This window comes from Strix uralensis, chromosome 5, assembly GCF_047716275.1.
Source record: "Strix uralensis isolate ZFMK-TIS-50842 chromosome 5, bStrUra1, whole genome shotgun sequence".
Taxonomy (NCBI): Eukaryota; Metazoa; Chordata; class Aves; order Strigiformes; family Strigidae; genus Strix; species Strix uralensis.
Genome location: NC_133976.1, coordinates 14,561,254 through 14,578,369, shown reverse-complemented (window position 1 = coordinate 14,578,369; position 17,116 = coordinate 14,561,254). Strand labels below are relative to the sequence as shown.

Genomic DNA, 17,116 nt, shown 5'->3' with positions numbered 1-17,116 from the left:
AATATAACATTATGTTCTGCAGTTTTTTCAAATATGTGTAGTCTGCACGTTATTGAAACATGTGCAAGGTAGTAAGACTTGGTGTTTTTAATTATTCTCTTACTGCATCCTAGCCAGCGTCATGAAATTAAAATGTACATGTACCACGCAGGTAGTTTTCTCTAAAAGACTAGCAAAGACTTTGTCTTTATATGTTTGCATTATCTGTCTTTTAGCTCACAGTGGGAGCGCTTACAGCGTGATGATGGAGAACCTGGGCAGTTGAAAGGTATCAGATACAGTAACTCTCTGTAGGGGCTTGTAATGTGTAATGTTTGACTTGATTGTTGTTATCTGAGAACATGAGAATGAAATTATGTAGACGAGGCTACCTATTAGCATTCAGTTACAGGGTAATCATATTTTTGAGAATGTGTTCTACAAAGGACTTACTATTTTTTCCCCTAGCATATATTCTGGGAGTAATCTTTCCTAAGGTCCTCTGTGGGTAAAAGCAGATTTCTTTAAATCAGTATTTCTTATGTAAAAATGAATGAGGAATGGGCTGACCCCTGATGGTCAAACCTTTGTGTGCCAACCGGCAGAACTGTCTGAGTGGGAAGGAGGGAGTATTATACCTCGTGTATTACACTGGATTAGCACACTCCTAAACAAAACAGCTGTCCTGTGTCCTGATTTCTTGGCAAAGAGAAATGTCAGAATTGTGAGAATTCTTTCTGTTCTTTCCTTGGAGGAGTACAGCTTTGTTGATTTTTATACTTTAGACAGACTTGAAAGTCGAATCTCAATATATTTGTCAGTTCTCATTTACAGTTTAGGAAGGAATACTGCAACATTTTCCTGATGATGTCAGTCAGTCATGGTCTTTTGACCAGTTGGTAGTTTGGGAACACTTTTTTCTGTATTATTTGTCGTGACATATCTTCTTGAGATAGTAGGTAAAATAGTCACTTACTTAAAAATTGCCTTAAGATAGTTGCAATCATCAGACTGTTTCCTATATTTGCTTTATGATCAGTAATTTTTTGACATTGTTGATCAAAGGAGTTTGATTCAGAGTGTTCTTATTGAATTCCCTCCTTCCATGCCCAGATGACCATGAAATACTTTTTGCATCTGACAACCCCAAAAAGGGAGACTTTATTTAAAATGCAATTTCTAGGATTTTTATGTACATGTAGTAGGAAAAATTGTCTTGTTGGTAAACAGCATTTGATTATAAATGCTTTTTAAGTATGTTATTAAAACTTTACTGTGGATGTAAATAAGCAAATAGTCAGTGCATGATGCAATATTGGCAGACTAGAATAACAGAGTAGAAACAGATATTTCTGTATTAAACTCAGTTGTTTATTTGTAAGAGTTTATTTGGTGTTGCGTTTTGTAGTTAACATGCAGTACAAAACAGTTTCACAATCGTAAATGAAACTACAGCTGTCCTTTTGTGCCTATATGAGAGGAAATTATTACTAGCTCTCCTAGGATGCTTCTCATCACACTGGGGGCTCTGGATCTTAATTTTTAAACATGTTTAATTCTTTGATCTTTATTTGCTGATGTTTGTGAATTAAAGCGTAAGGGTACAGGTACTTCACAGAACAACAAACAGCTGAGGTGAAAACCTGTAAGCAAAGAAGGGACAAGAGAGACCCTTTAGTGGTCTCCATAGACAACTGATAAAGTAAGGTGGTTTGATCATCCTATTCATGTGCATAAGCTGTGTAAAAGAAGCAACTATGGTGACAAGAGTTGGGGGAATGTAAAGGGAAAAAATATAAAGTAGAAGTAAAAAGAGGGAAGAAAACTACTCACTAGACTCTGTCATTCTTCCGTGGTTTAATGTGTGAGACTTTAATCATAATGAAATACATGTAGCAGGCTAGGTCAACTGGGTCAAGTTTAAAAATTTGAAAACCTTTTCTGTAGGAAATAAAAATCGTGAGATGTGGAACTGTTTCTCAGAAGTGCAGCACTGCTTCTTTCTCCACCATGCCAGCCCCATTCCTGGATGAGCTGTTTGGCACAGTCTGGAGCAGCGTGAAGGTTTTCTTGGAGAAAAGCTCTGCCATTGTATTTAAATACATCTCTTCATCTTCTCTGTTTACCAGAAAAGTTACCTTAAGTGAAAGTAGCCTGGAATTTTTTTTTTTTTTTTAGGGAGATCACACCTTAGTGATTTATAAACCTCTGATGCTTCAAATACAGCTTCTGAGATGAGTCCATAAAACATTCAGAATGTTGATTTTGTTTAGTTTTGTGCCATTCCTTGTCCCTTCACTGATTTTTATATCTGTGATAAAGGGATTGAGAAAGTAGCCATACTCGTTTAATTACAGGAGTAGAGCAGGAAAAGAAGAATGCGAACAAGTCTGACTTGAAGTTTGTGGATGTTCAGAGTAGGTTTTGGTGACTTGTAACTGTCTGTTTATTTTATAGGACTCTCTGCACATACACACGTGGAACTTCCGTATTACTCCAAATTTCTTCTGATAGCTGCTTACCTTGCCTCCTACAATCCTGTTAGGACAGATAAGAGGTTCTTTCTTAAGGTAATAAGATTTTTTTTTTCCTTAGTGCTGCTTACTGGATTCCTGCATACTGAATTTCCCATTTTAAAACTCTTCAACCATTCATTTTGAGCTCTATTTCTGTGTGTGGTTCATTTGATTTGATCAGAAGTTTTTCTGTAGATGACATATTGTGACTGGTGATGGTCACTTAGTAATTATTAATGTCTAACAAACCCAACTTTCTCTTCATGTCAAAACATGCATAACACTGTTATAGCACAAATATTATGCTTTGGTTTTTTAAGTGGATACAGCTCTGTTTTATAAAGGTTTTTGTGGAGTGCCTGCATTGTCCTTAGGTATAAGCCATGCTTAAATTTCTGAAGTAAGATACAACCCACAGCTTCATTAGCCTTTAATAAGGTAAAATGACAGAGTACATTGTTAACTTATACAGTTTTAAGCTTCTGAAACAAAAACATGCGAACAGTGGCTTTTGCAGAAGATGTTGTTTCATTAGCTGGGACATGTTGTGTTGAAATGATGTTTTAGGATTAATGTAGTAATCCTTGCTACCAAATCATGGGCTAAACCCCATTTTCTGTAAGTTCTTGCCATGTACAGATTGATTTCCACCCCCCCCTTCTTTTTTTTCTTTGGGCTGTGTTGTGGTTATGCTGCAAACAAATGCTGTGGTGCCATAGTTTGTAGTCTGTCTCTTTCTTACCCAGGATCTTCATGCTCCTCAAGCCTGCCTCATTGCGTTATTTCAGAGGTCTTAATTTGGCAAAATGTAGGCAGAAAGACAGACATCAGAAAAGTGATTGGTCAATTATACTTTCTGTGCATTTTACCAACTTCAAGGTTTTCTAAATTATTACAGTATGTATTAATATATGCATGTGTGTATAAGTGTGTGGTATTCATGATAGGTAAATAGGTGTGAACAATTGAAGAAAATGAGAACAAGCAAATTTGTAAAAATATGCTTCTTTTCTCTTGAAAAAAATGTAGCCACATTTTTGAGAGGTTACTGCAGTTCATGATGATGATATACTAGTACATTTTTTTGTTTAAATATGGGTTTAGTGTTTCTGGTGTGATCCTATATTGAAAGCTGTAGGTGTTTCACCCTTCTGTCTAGTCCTTTCCTGAGAAGAGTAGAGGATTACTTGCCGTAAGTGCAGATTGACAAGTTTTTTTTTATGGACAACCTTTGTTCTTTTTACTTTGCCAAAGCAATTTCTTTGTAAGAAAGAAATTTATTTGCTGAAGAAGTGGTTTTGCCCAGATTTTTCCTTATCAGTCTTGGAACTCAAAAGAAACAGGAAAGCTTACAAGAGTCAAGTCAGTAAAGCATGTTATCAAACAGTGCTGCATCTTTCTTGTTTGTGTTCACTCAACAACCTTCTCAATTTTTTTCCTTTCTCCTTTTTTACTATCTCTGAATTTAGTTTCCACTCTTGCATGTGAACCCTATTAAACGTTTGTACAATAAACGTGAGCTTCTAGATTTTTTGAAGCAGGGACTGTGAAGGTATTTCAGTCAGTGATATTAAATATTTTTCCCAAGAATTGGTGAAGCAGGAGAAGTTACAATTCTTGCTACGTATCATCTGATAGCAGTTAGCCCTTCATCAGGTGCTAAGGTGAATCTCAGAAATAGCTGCATCTATCTCAAAGCCCAGCAAAACCAGTGCTTTTGGGAGGAGTGTTCAAATTCAGTGTTTTTGAGTCATGTGGACTGTGAAAATAGAATATGGTTTTATCAGGTTTGTAATGAGATTCCGATTAGATTACAGAAAAGTATCTTCTGGAGTGATTTAACTGAGGACTGCTAGACAGCAAAAGGGATGCAAGCAAAAAGATGGTCGTTGAACTGCTAATCTACACTACCAGTATAGGTGCTGGGCTATACAACAGCTAAAGTCACAGTTTGTGGCAGCCTGTAATGCTAACAGCGTGATAAAGCGATGAAATAATAATTGGCAGCGCTGCTATTAGTTGTGTGAAAATTCAAGAGCTTTACAGTAGATTGAGAGAAAAATACAAAGTTGATTTTGAAAGGTAGTCTTTAAAACAAAAAGGAATAGCAATCTATGTGAAATCATCATTTTAATAGAAAACAGGATTTAAAACTAACTGAAAATTACCTCTGAATTTCATATATTTCTTTGTGCTTGCACAGAAATAGGGTACCTGCTCACTTACTTTGAAACATTTTTGATATAACTTCAATACACCATATGGAGATCCCAGCATAACTTTTAAAATGCATGAATGCAGTTTGTTGTGATCCATCACTAGCATGCTGTGTAACCTCAGGCTTGATCATTTTCCCCTCCAAAAGGTCTTTGTTATCACCGCAGTCATCTTTTCAAATGCATGATAAAAAGATTACTTTGCTGTTTCTATGTTTGATATGTATTAATCGAATGAACTAAATTTTGTTTAGTCTGGCAAATTATGCAAAGGAAGTGTAAAGCCCTGTCTAATATTAAGAAGACAGTCAAGAAGAGCCACAGTTACTGAGATTGTCTTGACATGGCTGAGCATTGAGGTCCACAAATACTAAGTACAAGATTTTAAACATGATAATGAAAAAAAAAAATCCTTCATTTGAGATATTTTTTTCCCTGATTCATTGTGCATGCTTATAAGGTATGCTTATTAATAAGGTATATCTCTCAGGGCTGTGGAAAAACTCATCAGGTGATATTTTGAGAAAGAGCATTTAACTATGTTTAAAGAATATTATACTTGTACCTCTCCACTAATTTTACATCATTTACACATCTTTCTTCATGTCTCTCTTTGTATTTTTAAATTTTTTTCACCTGTTCAATTGTAACATCTTGTTTACTATATTTCTGTTCTTGTTTTGTCCTCACATTTTCATTTGAGATCCAAGAACACTTGATTATTTTCTTTGGACCTTCCTTTTTTAAGGTCCTTCCTTTCTTAAGGCTGCCTTAAAACTGTGCCTTTTTAAAAGATGTACCTTTCCCTCCCCCTTTCTGTTTGTTGTTTAGCTCCTGCACCTTGAACTATCTTTTTATTGTATTGATTTAATTCCTGGTTGTCATTCTGCCACCTTGTGTACCATCCAAATTCTAAAATGGAGCAGATACAAGGTGAAAATTCAGGTGGATTTTATGCAGGATACATTTTAAAAATGAAGTGGCCAATCATTTAAACTTCTCTGGAAGAAATGAAAGATCTGTCTTTTTCATTAGATGATTGAGGATAACAGAAGGATGAAGTCATATTAAAAACAAATTTTTACTCCCTTTTCTCATCAGTCCCTGACTAGATCAGGAAAAAAAACTAATGCATGTCACCAAAAAATATTAGTGTGTTTTGGCTTTGTACCACTTGGGACACAATGAAGCAAGAAGTAAGGCAACTATAATTTTTTAGGGCTTCTGGTAAGAAGGACTGCTAGTAACATCAGAGATAAATACTGGAGGTGTAGTAAAGAAACAAACCCAGACTAGCGTACTGCCATATGTAATGTACAATTCTTTCTTGACTGTTTTGATTCTCTTTGCTATAGAAGGGAGCATAAAATAATTTACATATAATATTTGCTCTTGTGTGTTGTTTACAGCATCATGGGAAAATTAGAAAGACCAACTTTATGAAAAAACATGAAAAGGTATGTATTTATCTTTCTAAGCTGATCTTGGCAACAAATACTTCTTACTGGTTTTGTATTTTGTTTTGCCTTGTTTACTGTAGGAACAACAGAATTGCATAAATAACAATTATTGGTGCATTTGTTTTGTATAATAAAAATTTCTGTATGATACACACATTTTTATTTAATTGAAATTTAACTGTAGCACAAATTTTTCTCCTGAAGCTGTATTTTTGTGTGTCACAATGAGCTTAATAAAGCTAGTTAAAGGACATCATACATGGAAGAGACAGATATCAGAATTTCTCTCAAAGATGTTAGAGTAATAAGTCGTTAGTAGTTCTGAAAGTCAAGTTACTTTAATTCCCAATGATGGGGTATAAGAGCTTAAGTTTGTGTGTTGAGACTTGGAAACTTTGCACTCCTGTCTGTTGTTTAGCCTATTCCATAATGCTAGTAACTAACATTTTCATGGTTATAAATAGCTAAATATAATTTATTTCAGTTGAGCTATACCAGTTCTTACTGACAGAGGCTTGGTATGCTAGGAAAAGCAAATACCTGTATGTATATTTATAACTGTAATGTAAAAAGAGAAAGTAAATTTTAATACTTGTAACTTGTTGACTTATTTTTAAGTAAATCCGTAAATGAAAGCAGTGCAAACAGCACTAAATCCATGCTGAAACAATCATTATATCCTTTTCTTCTCTATGCTACAGGCAGTGTAAATAACATGAGAAAAATTTTAATATGATACTTAGCCTAATAAGCCTTTGCTTCTTCTCCTGCCTATAGCATTTTCCCTTATTTTTCTCCTGCCTCTGCAGGAGGACAGAGTCCTTGGCTATTCAGAGACTTTTTCCAAGTTCTCTTTTTGCACATGTTCAGTTTTTGCATGTGAAAGTGAGCATTGTTTTACTTCAACATTGCAATGTGTTGCACTGCTAGGTAGATACTTATGTAAATTCAAGAATTCTGGTCTCTGAATGCATGTGTCCTGTACATGTAGACCTCATGTGTGTTTTGTCCATGGCACATGAACTCCTGAGAACTTCCAGGATGGCTATATTGAAATACCTCTGCTTCTTAATTAGTTGATAAATAATTTTCAGGAAAGGAATAATTATTATGTCTTAGACAAAAATTATGTTCTTTCCTTGTATCCTCTGCAGGAAAGGTGTTTTATTCTTTCTTGGCAATAGATTTCCAACTTGGATGATGAGATGGGAACAGCTAGGGAGATGGGAACAGCTAACAATGTAAAAGAAATGGAAAAATAGAGATTTGATGAAGAAGTACCGAGGTCGTGGTCACCTTAACTGTACTGTAGAGCTTGTTCTCTTGCGTCATTGTTTATGTTAAATGGACTTGTATCTGAGTTCACTACTTAGTGTTCCAAAGTGCCTGCATTAATGATAAATTGGTTTTCATTTTATTATTGTTCCTGCAGCAAACTAAATGCTGCTGAGTAGGTACAAAAACAGAAGAGAAGGAGGTACTAAGGAAAGAACTGTAAATTGAGGGTAACTCAAACAAATGTTCTTAACTGAACAGAGTTAAGGATCAAGAAACGGATTTTTAGCCTGCCTAAACTTTTAAGGAAGGATTTATTTAATCTAATGTTAACTTCCTGCCAAGTACGTATGTACAGCCAAACTAGTTTCCTAAATTCCTGTTATAGCCAGTAAAGATCTAATCAATACAGTTTATGGTGCAATTCATCTGACTGAACATGGAACCTGCTTTAGTATGAGACGAATCACACCCTACACTCCAATGACTGCATTGATCAGCTCTGCACTATCTATGAAAAGATACTAACATGCAGGCACCCACTTGGAGTCAGGTGAATCTGATCTGTAAATCAGTCTTTAGACAAGCTTCTCTGAGGGAAGATATATTGATACAAGCTGTAACACAACTGAAGCAAATGAGCCTTTATTTGTAATGCGTCATATGTAATCTTTATCCCTGTATTTCATTTTCCCTCACTATAGAATCATAGTATCAAAATATACAAGTTTACATATGGGCAATTGTATCTCTGCAAATATTTGTAAAGATTACAGTACAGTAAAAGGAACATAGGTCTGGAAGATCCTCCTAGGACCTGCAGTCCTGTTCCCCACTATCACAGCTATCACACCTCAAAAACTTTCAAAACCAGACTGTGCTCTGATCTACAGAGCAGAGAGTGTGAGGGCTCAGAGTGCATCTGCCTCCCATGAGTTTTTAGCTGGCTAAAACAGCTAACAGCCTGTCCTGTGCCTGCAAGGAGATCATCAAGACTATATGATATGGTGCTGGATGATGAGAGAGTGAGAAACAATGAATGTAAGCTGAAATGAGATGTTTATACTAGATATAAGGAAGACGTTTTTCTTTATGAGGGCAGCCAGGCAGCGACACTGGTTTCCCAGAGAGGTGGTGCAGTCTCTGTCCTTGGAGGTTTCCAAGACTGGACTGGTAAAGTCTGAGCAACCTTGTGTGACCTTGTAGCTGATACTGCTCTGAGCAGAAGGAGTTTGACTAGAGACCTCCTAAGATCGCTTCCAGTCAGAATTGTCCTATGATTAAGTGTATTTTAAGAAAGTAGAAATACAGTAATAAAGGCATTTCCTGTGTAAAACAGTAAATTGAAGTGTTCTCACTTCTAATTTCCTGATCAAAAATGTTTTGTTTAGTTTTGGTATCAAAATGATAACATTTTCATTGTGGTGTAAAGGAAGCAAAAGAGAAAATGAAAACTAAAAAGTTAAGATCAGCCAAAAATATAAAAACCTCAGCAGTTTTGTTGGAAAAAAATGAGTAATGTATTTTAATCCTGAAGAGAGAGTTGAGCGAGATTTTTTTTTTTTTTTAATTGGTTTTAGAAAGTGGAATTCACAGAAGAGTTGAGGTAGACAAGGACAATTGGTCTAGTCCAACCCCCCTGCTCAAGCAGGGTCACCTAGACCAATTTGCCCAGGACCATGCCCAGGTGGGTTTTGAATATCTCCAAGGATGGAGACTCACTCCACAACCTGCCTTGGGCAATAAGTTGTAGTGTTTAACCTTCCTCAGGGTTAAAAAAAGTTTTTTCCTATGTTTAAATATAATTTCCTGTATTATAATTGGTGCCCACTGCAAGTTATTCCACTCATGTTCTAGACTGTAGAGTAGTTTAATATGGCATTTAAGATGAGAAACTCTTGTTATGAGTTTGCACCTCTATGACAGGAAGAGAAAAGGCTTTGGCTGAAGTGGTTCAAAGAAAGTGGATACATTGATACTTTAGCAGAATCTTCTCTTTTTATGCTTTTTTTCAAAGTGCAGATGCTAGTAAAATATTTGTCTTCAGTTAACAAAACACAAAAATATACTTTAAAGTTGTTTGATGGTTTTACAGATTTGTAAAAAATATTGTTCCGTTAGTGCAGTTCTTTGTAGGTGATCACGGATTATAGACTGACTGTAGGCAATAGAATAAATCTAAACCTTTGAATTTTTTTACTAGCTATAAATTCTGTGTGCTTTTAAGAAAACTAACTTGTCTTACTGTTGAATGAAGAAAATGGTGTGCACCTTGAGAATGCCATAAAAATGTAGTCTTTCCTCTTGAATCCTTAGATTGGGCAAGGTAATTTAATAGGACAAGTAAATCTATAAATCTAGTGACAGGAAATTTGGCATCAGATCCTCTGTTATACCTCAAAAATGTTCCTATTTATTGTGGAGTTTGAACCCTTGCCGTGTTAAATAGAGTTCTGTGACTGTATCTTTACCTTGATCAATAAGCATGTATTCAGTGTTTTCCATAGTATGTAAGTAGGCTGTATGATAGACTACTGTGAATTATAGTGCCTACCCAGAGACTAAAAAGATGGGCGAATAACATCTTGTGGTACTCCAAGAAAGATCTATTGTATTGAAAAGTCTTGTTTCTGTTGCAGACCAGCAATCACCTCCTTGGGCCAAAGCCATTTCCCTTGGACAGATTGTTAGCAATACTATATAGTATTGTGGATAAAAGAGTTGCTCCAACTGCAAATATATTTTCCCAGGTGTGTACTTACTTTATTTCCTTTTTACTGTCTGGAATTTCTGGAAAGGTTTTACATTGGTTTTTTGTAAGTCGTCATTCTAATTAAATGTAATGAGAAAACAATCACAACGGTAATTTAATTTGAAGGCTCAGAGTAATATTTATCTGTATTACTAGCTCTGAATTCAAGACTTTATCTGTGTAATGGTCTGAAACCTACTAATGGTTTTTTCCTGATTCTGAACTGTGATCTGCGTTGATTAGTTTTTTGGCTTCTCATTAAAGTCTGTTTGCATGTTTGCATTTCAAGTTCAGTGAGTGAACGTTCACTGTCCTATGGCCAAAATTAATCGCCTTGTAACATGTGTTACAAAAATGTGGTGGTGAAGAAGGAGCAGAGGCAAGAGTAAGGTGTTTACTGTGATACATATATCTTAGGGATAATGTTTTTCATTTGAACCAATTTTAACAGTGTTGCAGAGGAGAGTCAATATCCCGTTCACTAGATGGCAGCATAACTATAGAGTTGAGTAGAATTAAGTAAATCTGGAGTTTTCTCTAGAGCTCTGGGTTTGTCAAGTGTAAATACCTACTCTGTGTAAGTAAAAATAATTTTCCATTGTCAGTTAGATCTTTTATGTCCACGTTAGAAGATCTCAATTTCTTTCCTGATTTCCAGTTTTGCTTTACTTTTACTTACAGAAATATTTTCTACCTTTCCTTGTTAGGTCTTAAATTTAACCAAATTTAAATCTGATGTCTGCGTTCATGTAAAGTTCTAGGAAACATGCTCAGGATACCTAAACAATTTTGCTACTGCTTTAATCATCGCTGTTCAGTGTTCACACAGATGTTTGACAAAATTAATCTCCCAACTTTGTAGAATAACCAAACATAAATATATATATTGTAAAATCAGGCAGTAGAGAAGCTAGAGAATTGTAGTGCTTTATTTAATCATACTGTTCAATTTAATCAGTGGTATGTGAGTATCTTTTTTAATAGTGGTGAGGAGCCAGGTGCTTTACAGATGCAGTAGGCAACATACACCTTCACATAATGTTTTCTCTCAAACTGCTTCAGCTAAAGGCTATTATATGATCTGACACATGAGAAGTTATTAGACAACAGTCTCTAAAGTCTGTTTTGTAAGCATTTACTTTTTTGTAATTAGGTGAGTGATTTTTCAGCTTACACTCTGCATCATTTGAGAGGTCAATGGATTAGCTTTTAGAGGTGTTCAGGAAGTGGCTGAAAAAAATTTAGACATGTTTATGCGTCGTGATCTTGTTTCTTGCCTTTCTTCTGTCACCTCACAGCACCTCAGGAATTCACTGTGCTTTCAGAAGAACTCTGAGTATTTCAAAGCCATGTGAAGTTTCCTATGGGCAAATGCCATATCAAGGAACACCAAAGGTGGTTGAAGCAGACAGTTTCTGACCTGATTCAGGATGATGGCTGTAGCCTTGTAGCTGCTTATAGCAACTTTGGAGTACAAAGAACACAGGGACCATAGTGTTATCATAGAATGGTTTGGGTTGGAAGGGACCTTAAAGATCGTCTAGTTCAAACCCCCCATGCTAGGGGCAGGGACACCTTCTACTAGATCAGGTTGCTCAAAGCCCCGTCCAGCCTGGCCTTGAACACTTCCAGGGAGGGGGCATCTGCTCTCTGGGCAACCTGTTTCAGTGTCTCACCACCCTCACAGATAAGAATTTCTTCCTTATATCTAAACTAAATCTTCCCTCTTTCAGTTGAAAACTTACTGCTCATCCTCTTGCTACATTCCCTGTTAGAGTCCCTCTGCATCTTTCCTATAGGCCCCCTTTAAGTACTGAAAGGCCACTATAAGATCTCCCTGGAGACTTCTCTCTGCTAGGCTGAACAACCCCAGCTCTCTCAGCCTGTCCTCATGAGGGAGGTGCTTCAGCCCTCTGATCATCTTTGTGGTCCTCCACTGGACCTGTTCAAGCAGGTCACTGTCCTTATATTGGGGGCCCCAGAGCTGGACACAGCACTGCAGGTGAGATCTCACGAGAGCGAAGTAGAGGGGGAGAATCACCTCCCGTGACCTCCTGGCCACACTTCTCTTGATGCAGCCCAGGATACCGATGGCTTTCTGGGCTGTGAGTGCACTTTGCTGGCTCATAGTCAGTTTTCCATCCACTAATACCCCCAAGTCCTTCTCTGCAGAGCTGCTCTCAATCCACTCGTTGCCCAGTCTGTATCTGTGCTTGGGATTGCCACAGCCCATGTGCAGGACCCTGCACTTGGTCTTGTTGAACTTCATGAGGTTTGCATGGGCCCACCTCTTGAACCTGTCAAGGTCCCTCTGGATGGCATCCCTTCCCTCCAGTGTGTCAGCTGTACCACACATCTTAGTGTCATTGGCAAAGTTGCTGAGGGTGCACTCAATCCCACTGTCCATGTTGCCAACAAAGATGTTAAACAGTGCCGGTGCCAATACCAACCCCTGAGGAATGTCACTTGTCACTGCTCTCTGCTTGGATGTCGAGCTGTTGACCGCAACTCTTTGAGTGCGACCGTCCAGCCAGTTCCTTATCCACCGAGTGTCCATTCATCAAATCCATGTTTCTCCAATTTAGAGACAAGGATGTCATGCGAGACAGTGTCAGATGCTTTGTACAAGTGCAGGTAGATGATGTCAGTTGGTCTTTCCTTGTCCGCCAACACTGTAACCCCGTCATAGAAGGCCGCCAGATTTGTCAGGCACGATTTGCCCTTAGTGAAGCCATGTTGGCTGTCACCAGTCACCTCCTTGTTTTCCATGTGCCCTAGCATAGTTTCCAGGAGGATCCAGGATCCACTCCATGATCTTGCTGGGCACAGAGGTGAGACTGACTGGCCTATAGTTGCCTGGGTCTTCCTTTTTTCCCTTTTTAAAAGTGGGGGTTATGTTTCCCCTTTTCCAGTCAGTGGGAACTTCACCGGACTGCCACGATTTGTCAAATATGATGGATAGTGGCTTAGCCACTTCATCTGCCACTTCCCTCAGGACTTGTGGATGCATCTTGCCAGGTCCCATGGACTTGTGCACCTTCAGGTTCCTTAGGTGGTCTTGAACCTGGTCTTCTCCTAGAGTGGGGGTGTTCTTCATTCTCCCAGTCCCCTCCTTTGCTTTCTGCATCTTGGGCAGTGTGGCTGGAGCCCTTGTCGGTGAAGACTGAGGCCAAAAAGTTGTTTTGTACGTCAGCCTTCTCCATATTCCAGGTAACCAGGTGTCTTGTTTCCTTCTGGAGAGGGCCCACATTTTCCCCTAGTCTTCCTTTTATCACTGACATACCTATAGGAGCTTTTCCTGTTGCCCTTGATGTCCCTGGTTAGCTTTAATTCTGTCAGGGCTTTGGCCTTCCTAACCTGATCCCTGCCTGCTTGGACAGTTTCTGTGTACTCCTCCCAGGCTACCTGTCCTTGCTTCCACCCTCTTTAGACTTCCTTTTTGTATTTGAATGTTCATAAAAATGCATAAATTTGGCCACCTATATCTATTCACTTTTTTTTTTCTGGCTAGCGTCAGATATAGTCCGAGATAATTGCTTTTGTATGAGTGCCTTGTTGATTCTTTAATTAACTGTACTGTGAAGTCTGTTGATGAAGTCTGTCAGTGAAGGTATTGGTCACACCGCTTTCCTTACAGGATGTTTGTGTTTTGCTCTAGTGCAATTTTTGATTTAAGACACAAAGTGTTGAAGCTGAAACTGGAATACTGAGGCAAAAGGCTGTTGTCTTGTTTAATGATGTTAGTTTGTCAGCAATGATTGATCTAGGTTTAGTTCAGTAAGAAATGGAGTCTTTTGAGACTTACAGAAACTGAGAAGAAAATAAGATATAATGCAAGTAATGTTCAGACTGGTTTCACTTGTGCTCTAAATCTACTGATGATCCACCATGTAGGCGGTACTTCTTGTTTTAAGGCTTTTTTCTTTCTTTCTATCTGCCTGCCTTCAAGTGTTTGAAGACATTGTCACTGTGATCTTTCCACAACGTTTCATTTTTAAGATGGAAAGAGTGCAACCTTTAAGGCATAAGATGAAAGAACAGGAAAGAAGCTAAACAATTGACTGTCCAACTGCAACTGTGAAATTCAGAGCTTTGCCTGTATTTTGCCAGTCTCAAGGGGCAAACTTCAGTTTGATTTACTCAAGTAATGTGAAAGGGAATGATGATAAGACTGGGAGCACTACACAGGAAAACTTGTGTAGGATGTTAGCTGTATGTTCTCTTATTTTTGACTGTCAAATACATCTTGGTATACTTATGATGTGAATGTGTTATGTACAGAGTTTTACAATATATTTTCAGAATTAATATGTTTGCATGTTTAACATGCCTTCCAGATGAGAGAACAAATGTCATTATTCCAGTGCACAATTAAGTAGTACTGAAGACATAGTTTCATCATGGAATGTAATTCTGTCTTAGACTAAATTGCAGAATTAAAAAGTTCAAATGCATGCTTCATCCTAATTTAGACTGTACACTAGATGGCAGTGTTCTCAAAGAAGAACTGTAATTACTTTTCTGAATATATGCAGATTAAGCTATAAAAATATAAAAAGATTGTATTAAACCTTAACTGGGTTATGGTAAAGAAGTTGAAATTAAATCTGTTTATACCAAAATAATAATTCATAATTTTAAAAAAATTTTATTATTACAACATTTTTTGCATTAAATTTAAATTAAAAATTCTTGAAATGTCTAATGTAAAGTAACATAAAATACAACAGAATTTAAAATATATTTTGGAAGTAGCTTAATCTAGGCATAATATTTAATTGTATTTTTTCTTGAATAATTATAATTTATATTCCATAGGTATATAACTATAATAGTTATAACGTCTATTCTACTGATTTTTGCCATTAGTTATTCTGTAAATATATTTTTCAAATAAAGTAAATATTTAGGAGTTGGATTGTCCTTAGTAGTATCGATATATTTTACTGTTATATACCACAAGCGTTTATTTTCTTGTTTGTGTGTACAGCATGGAAATGATTCTTGAATTGTGCAGAAGTTTAAAATGTTTTAAATCAAATATTTGGCTTCTTAACTGATTCAACATTAATTTTATGTGCTCTTTAATTTGTAAACTGAAAGGCTGTACATGAACCAAATACTTATTAATTCTTCCCATGTACTGACAGAAAATAGCATGCCTTGGCTTTAAAGTTGATCAACAATCCCAGTCAAGATTCAAGAAGGACTAGCAGCTGCTTTAAGATCTGTCATGTTGCTGATTTCGTGCTACTTCTTATTGCTTCTTGTTTCTGTGCATAATTTCTATTCACATGAAAATTCTGGTTATTAGCTTTTCAGAAATGAAACTTTGATGCTAATAAGCAGCAAAATTTCAATTTTCTGTTTAATGCTAGGGTTTATTGAAAGTGTTTCATTTTTACTAAATAGAATTTTAACTTAAAATTTGAATCTTAATCTAACTTTTGCCTTTTAATGTTAATTAGTCCTTAAAATTGTATCATACTTTTTTTCAAACAAAAAGTTAACATGTTCCTTTCAGAAGTGTCATCTTTGCAATTCATATGAGACCTAAGTTTTTTCTGCTGTAACTTCTTGCAGTAATAAGGTTACATGAAAAAGAATTGAGCTCATTTGTTTTCTTTTTCCTCGCTAACTGGTACAGGGGAGTAGCACCAGGGGGGAAAAAAACCCCTAATGTGCAAATTTCCACTTCTGCAAATGAAAATTGTTTCAGTTACCCCCTTAAAAGTTGAAATTTCTCTTGTTTTTGTGCTATTTTAAAATACAATTTTCACATATCTAGTGAGTATTGTTTGAGAGGAAGTTAAAGTACGATTTTTTTTTTTATTTTAGACTGTTGATGTCAGTACGTATGTGAATATAGTTCTACATTCACTTGAAGTTTTCAGTGCTCCTTTTCTTCCAGAATATTCATTGTTTTTCTTAGTAGTTCTAGTTTGTCATGATGCTATTTTTTTAATACGTTGTTACTGTAACATGTCACTGAATTTGATTGAATTTATTTACTTGGTTTTTAAACCAAGAGATAGTGGAGGTTAAGGCACTATTGATTTCTGCAGCCATTTCAGAGGACAAGATCTTTAAATGTTTTTCTTCAAATGCACTTTTGTGTAGTAATTTAACAGATTTAAGATTATATTGCCGTTGGCACTGAGCAGTTATGTCCTGTGCCTGGAACAGAATTCGCACAGTTAATGTTCTGGTTGGATATATGGCTAGGTCGAGCAAGTGGCTGAAGTATTTTGAAAGATAAATTTTTTTTTTTTAATGGTGAAAAAATGCAAATGTATTTTCACACAGTGCTAAAAACAGTGCAACTATGCGGTATGCAGTCTACATCCCCCAACAACAGATAAGTCATAGGTTTTCCTTACCTAGATACAACAGTTGATGCTTTTTCAGGCTTGGGGAATAACCAGGAGTATGATTTGTGTGTCCACATGGACCCCTGTGCAGAATATGAAACGTGCATTGTGTCCAAGCACAATAATTACAGAATGGAGGGATACAAAGAAACTTTATAATGCCTACTGCAAATGCATTTTGCAAAGGTTTGGCAAGTCTACTCAGTTCTGGTTTGTAGAAGAGTACTTTATTTTAGGTTTCCCACATTTAGACAGAAATATAAAATTATTCTCTTTATAAAAATGTGCCCTAGTATAGGATGCATCAGTGAATTTATTCATGAAATGTCGTGCAAGAATTATCAGCACTGATTTAAATTAAATCAGCTCATTTTATGTTGAAGGGAACAAGGGTTGTTAATTTCATAACAATTAGTAAGCAAGTAGATATTTTTGTTATTATAGTTATGGTTTATAAGCCAAAATTAACCAATACTTTTTTCTCTACGAAAATGATTTTTCAATTGCTTCTTTAAATCATTTCAGTTCTCCTAACTTTTTTATTTTC

At 36.5% G+C, this 17,116-nt stretch overlaps 1 protein-coding gene across 10 annotated transcripts in view; it reads left to right on the top strand.

The window, feature by feature from the left end:
* Window positions 1-17,116, top strand: part of ORC5 (origin recognition complex subunit 5) — a 75,407-nt gene that overhangs the window by 20,685 nt on the left and 37,606 nt on the right. For 6 of the 10 annotated variants that reach the window (XM_074869922.1, XM_074869924.1, XM_074869923.1 and 3 more), the window contains exons 10-13: window positions 216-268; window positions 2,437-2,549; window positions 6,121-6,168; window positions 10,086-10,196. In XM_074869922.1, coding sequence (XP_074726023.1) covers window positions 216-268; window positions 2,437-2,549; window positions 6,121-6,168; window positions 10,086-10,196 — 325 coding nt within the window. Of the gene's footprint in view, window positions 1-215; window positions 269-2,436; window positions 2,550-6,120; window positions 6,169-10,085; window positions 10,197-14,147; window positions 15,315-15,348; window positions 17,114-17,116 lie in introns of those variants that run through there. The other 4 variants (XM_074869925.1, XM_074869927.1, XM_074869931.1 and 1 more) reach the window with 4 other exon arrangements.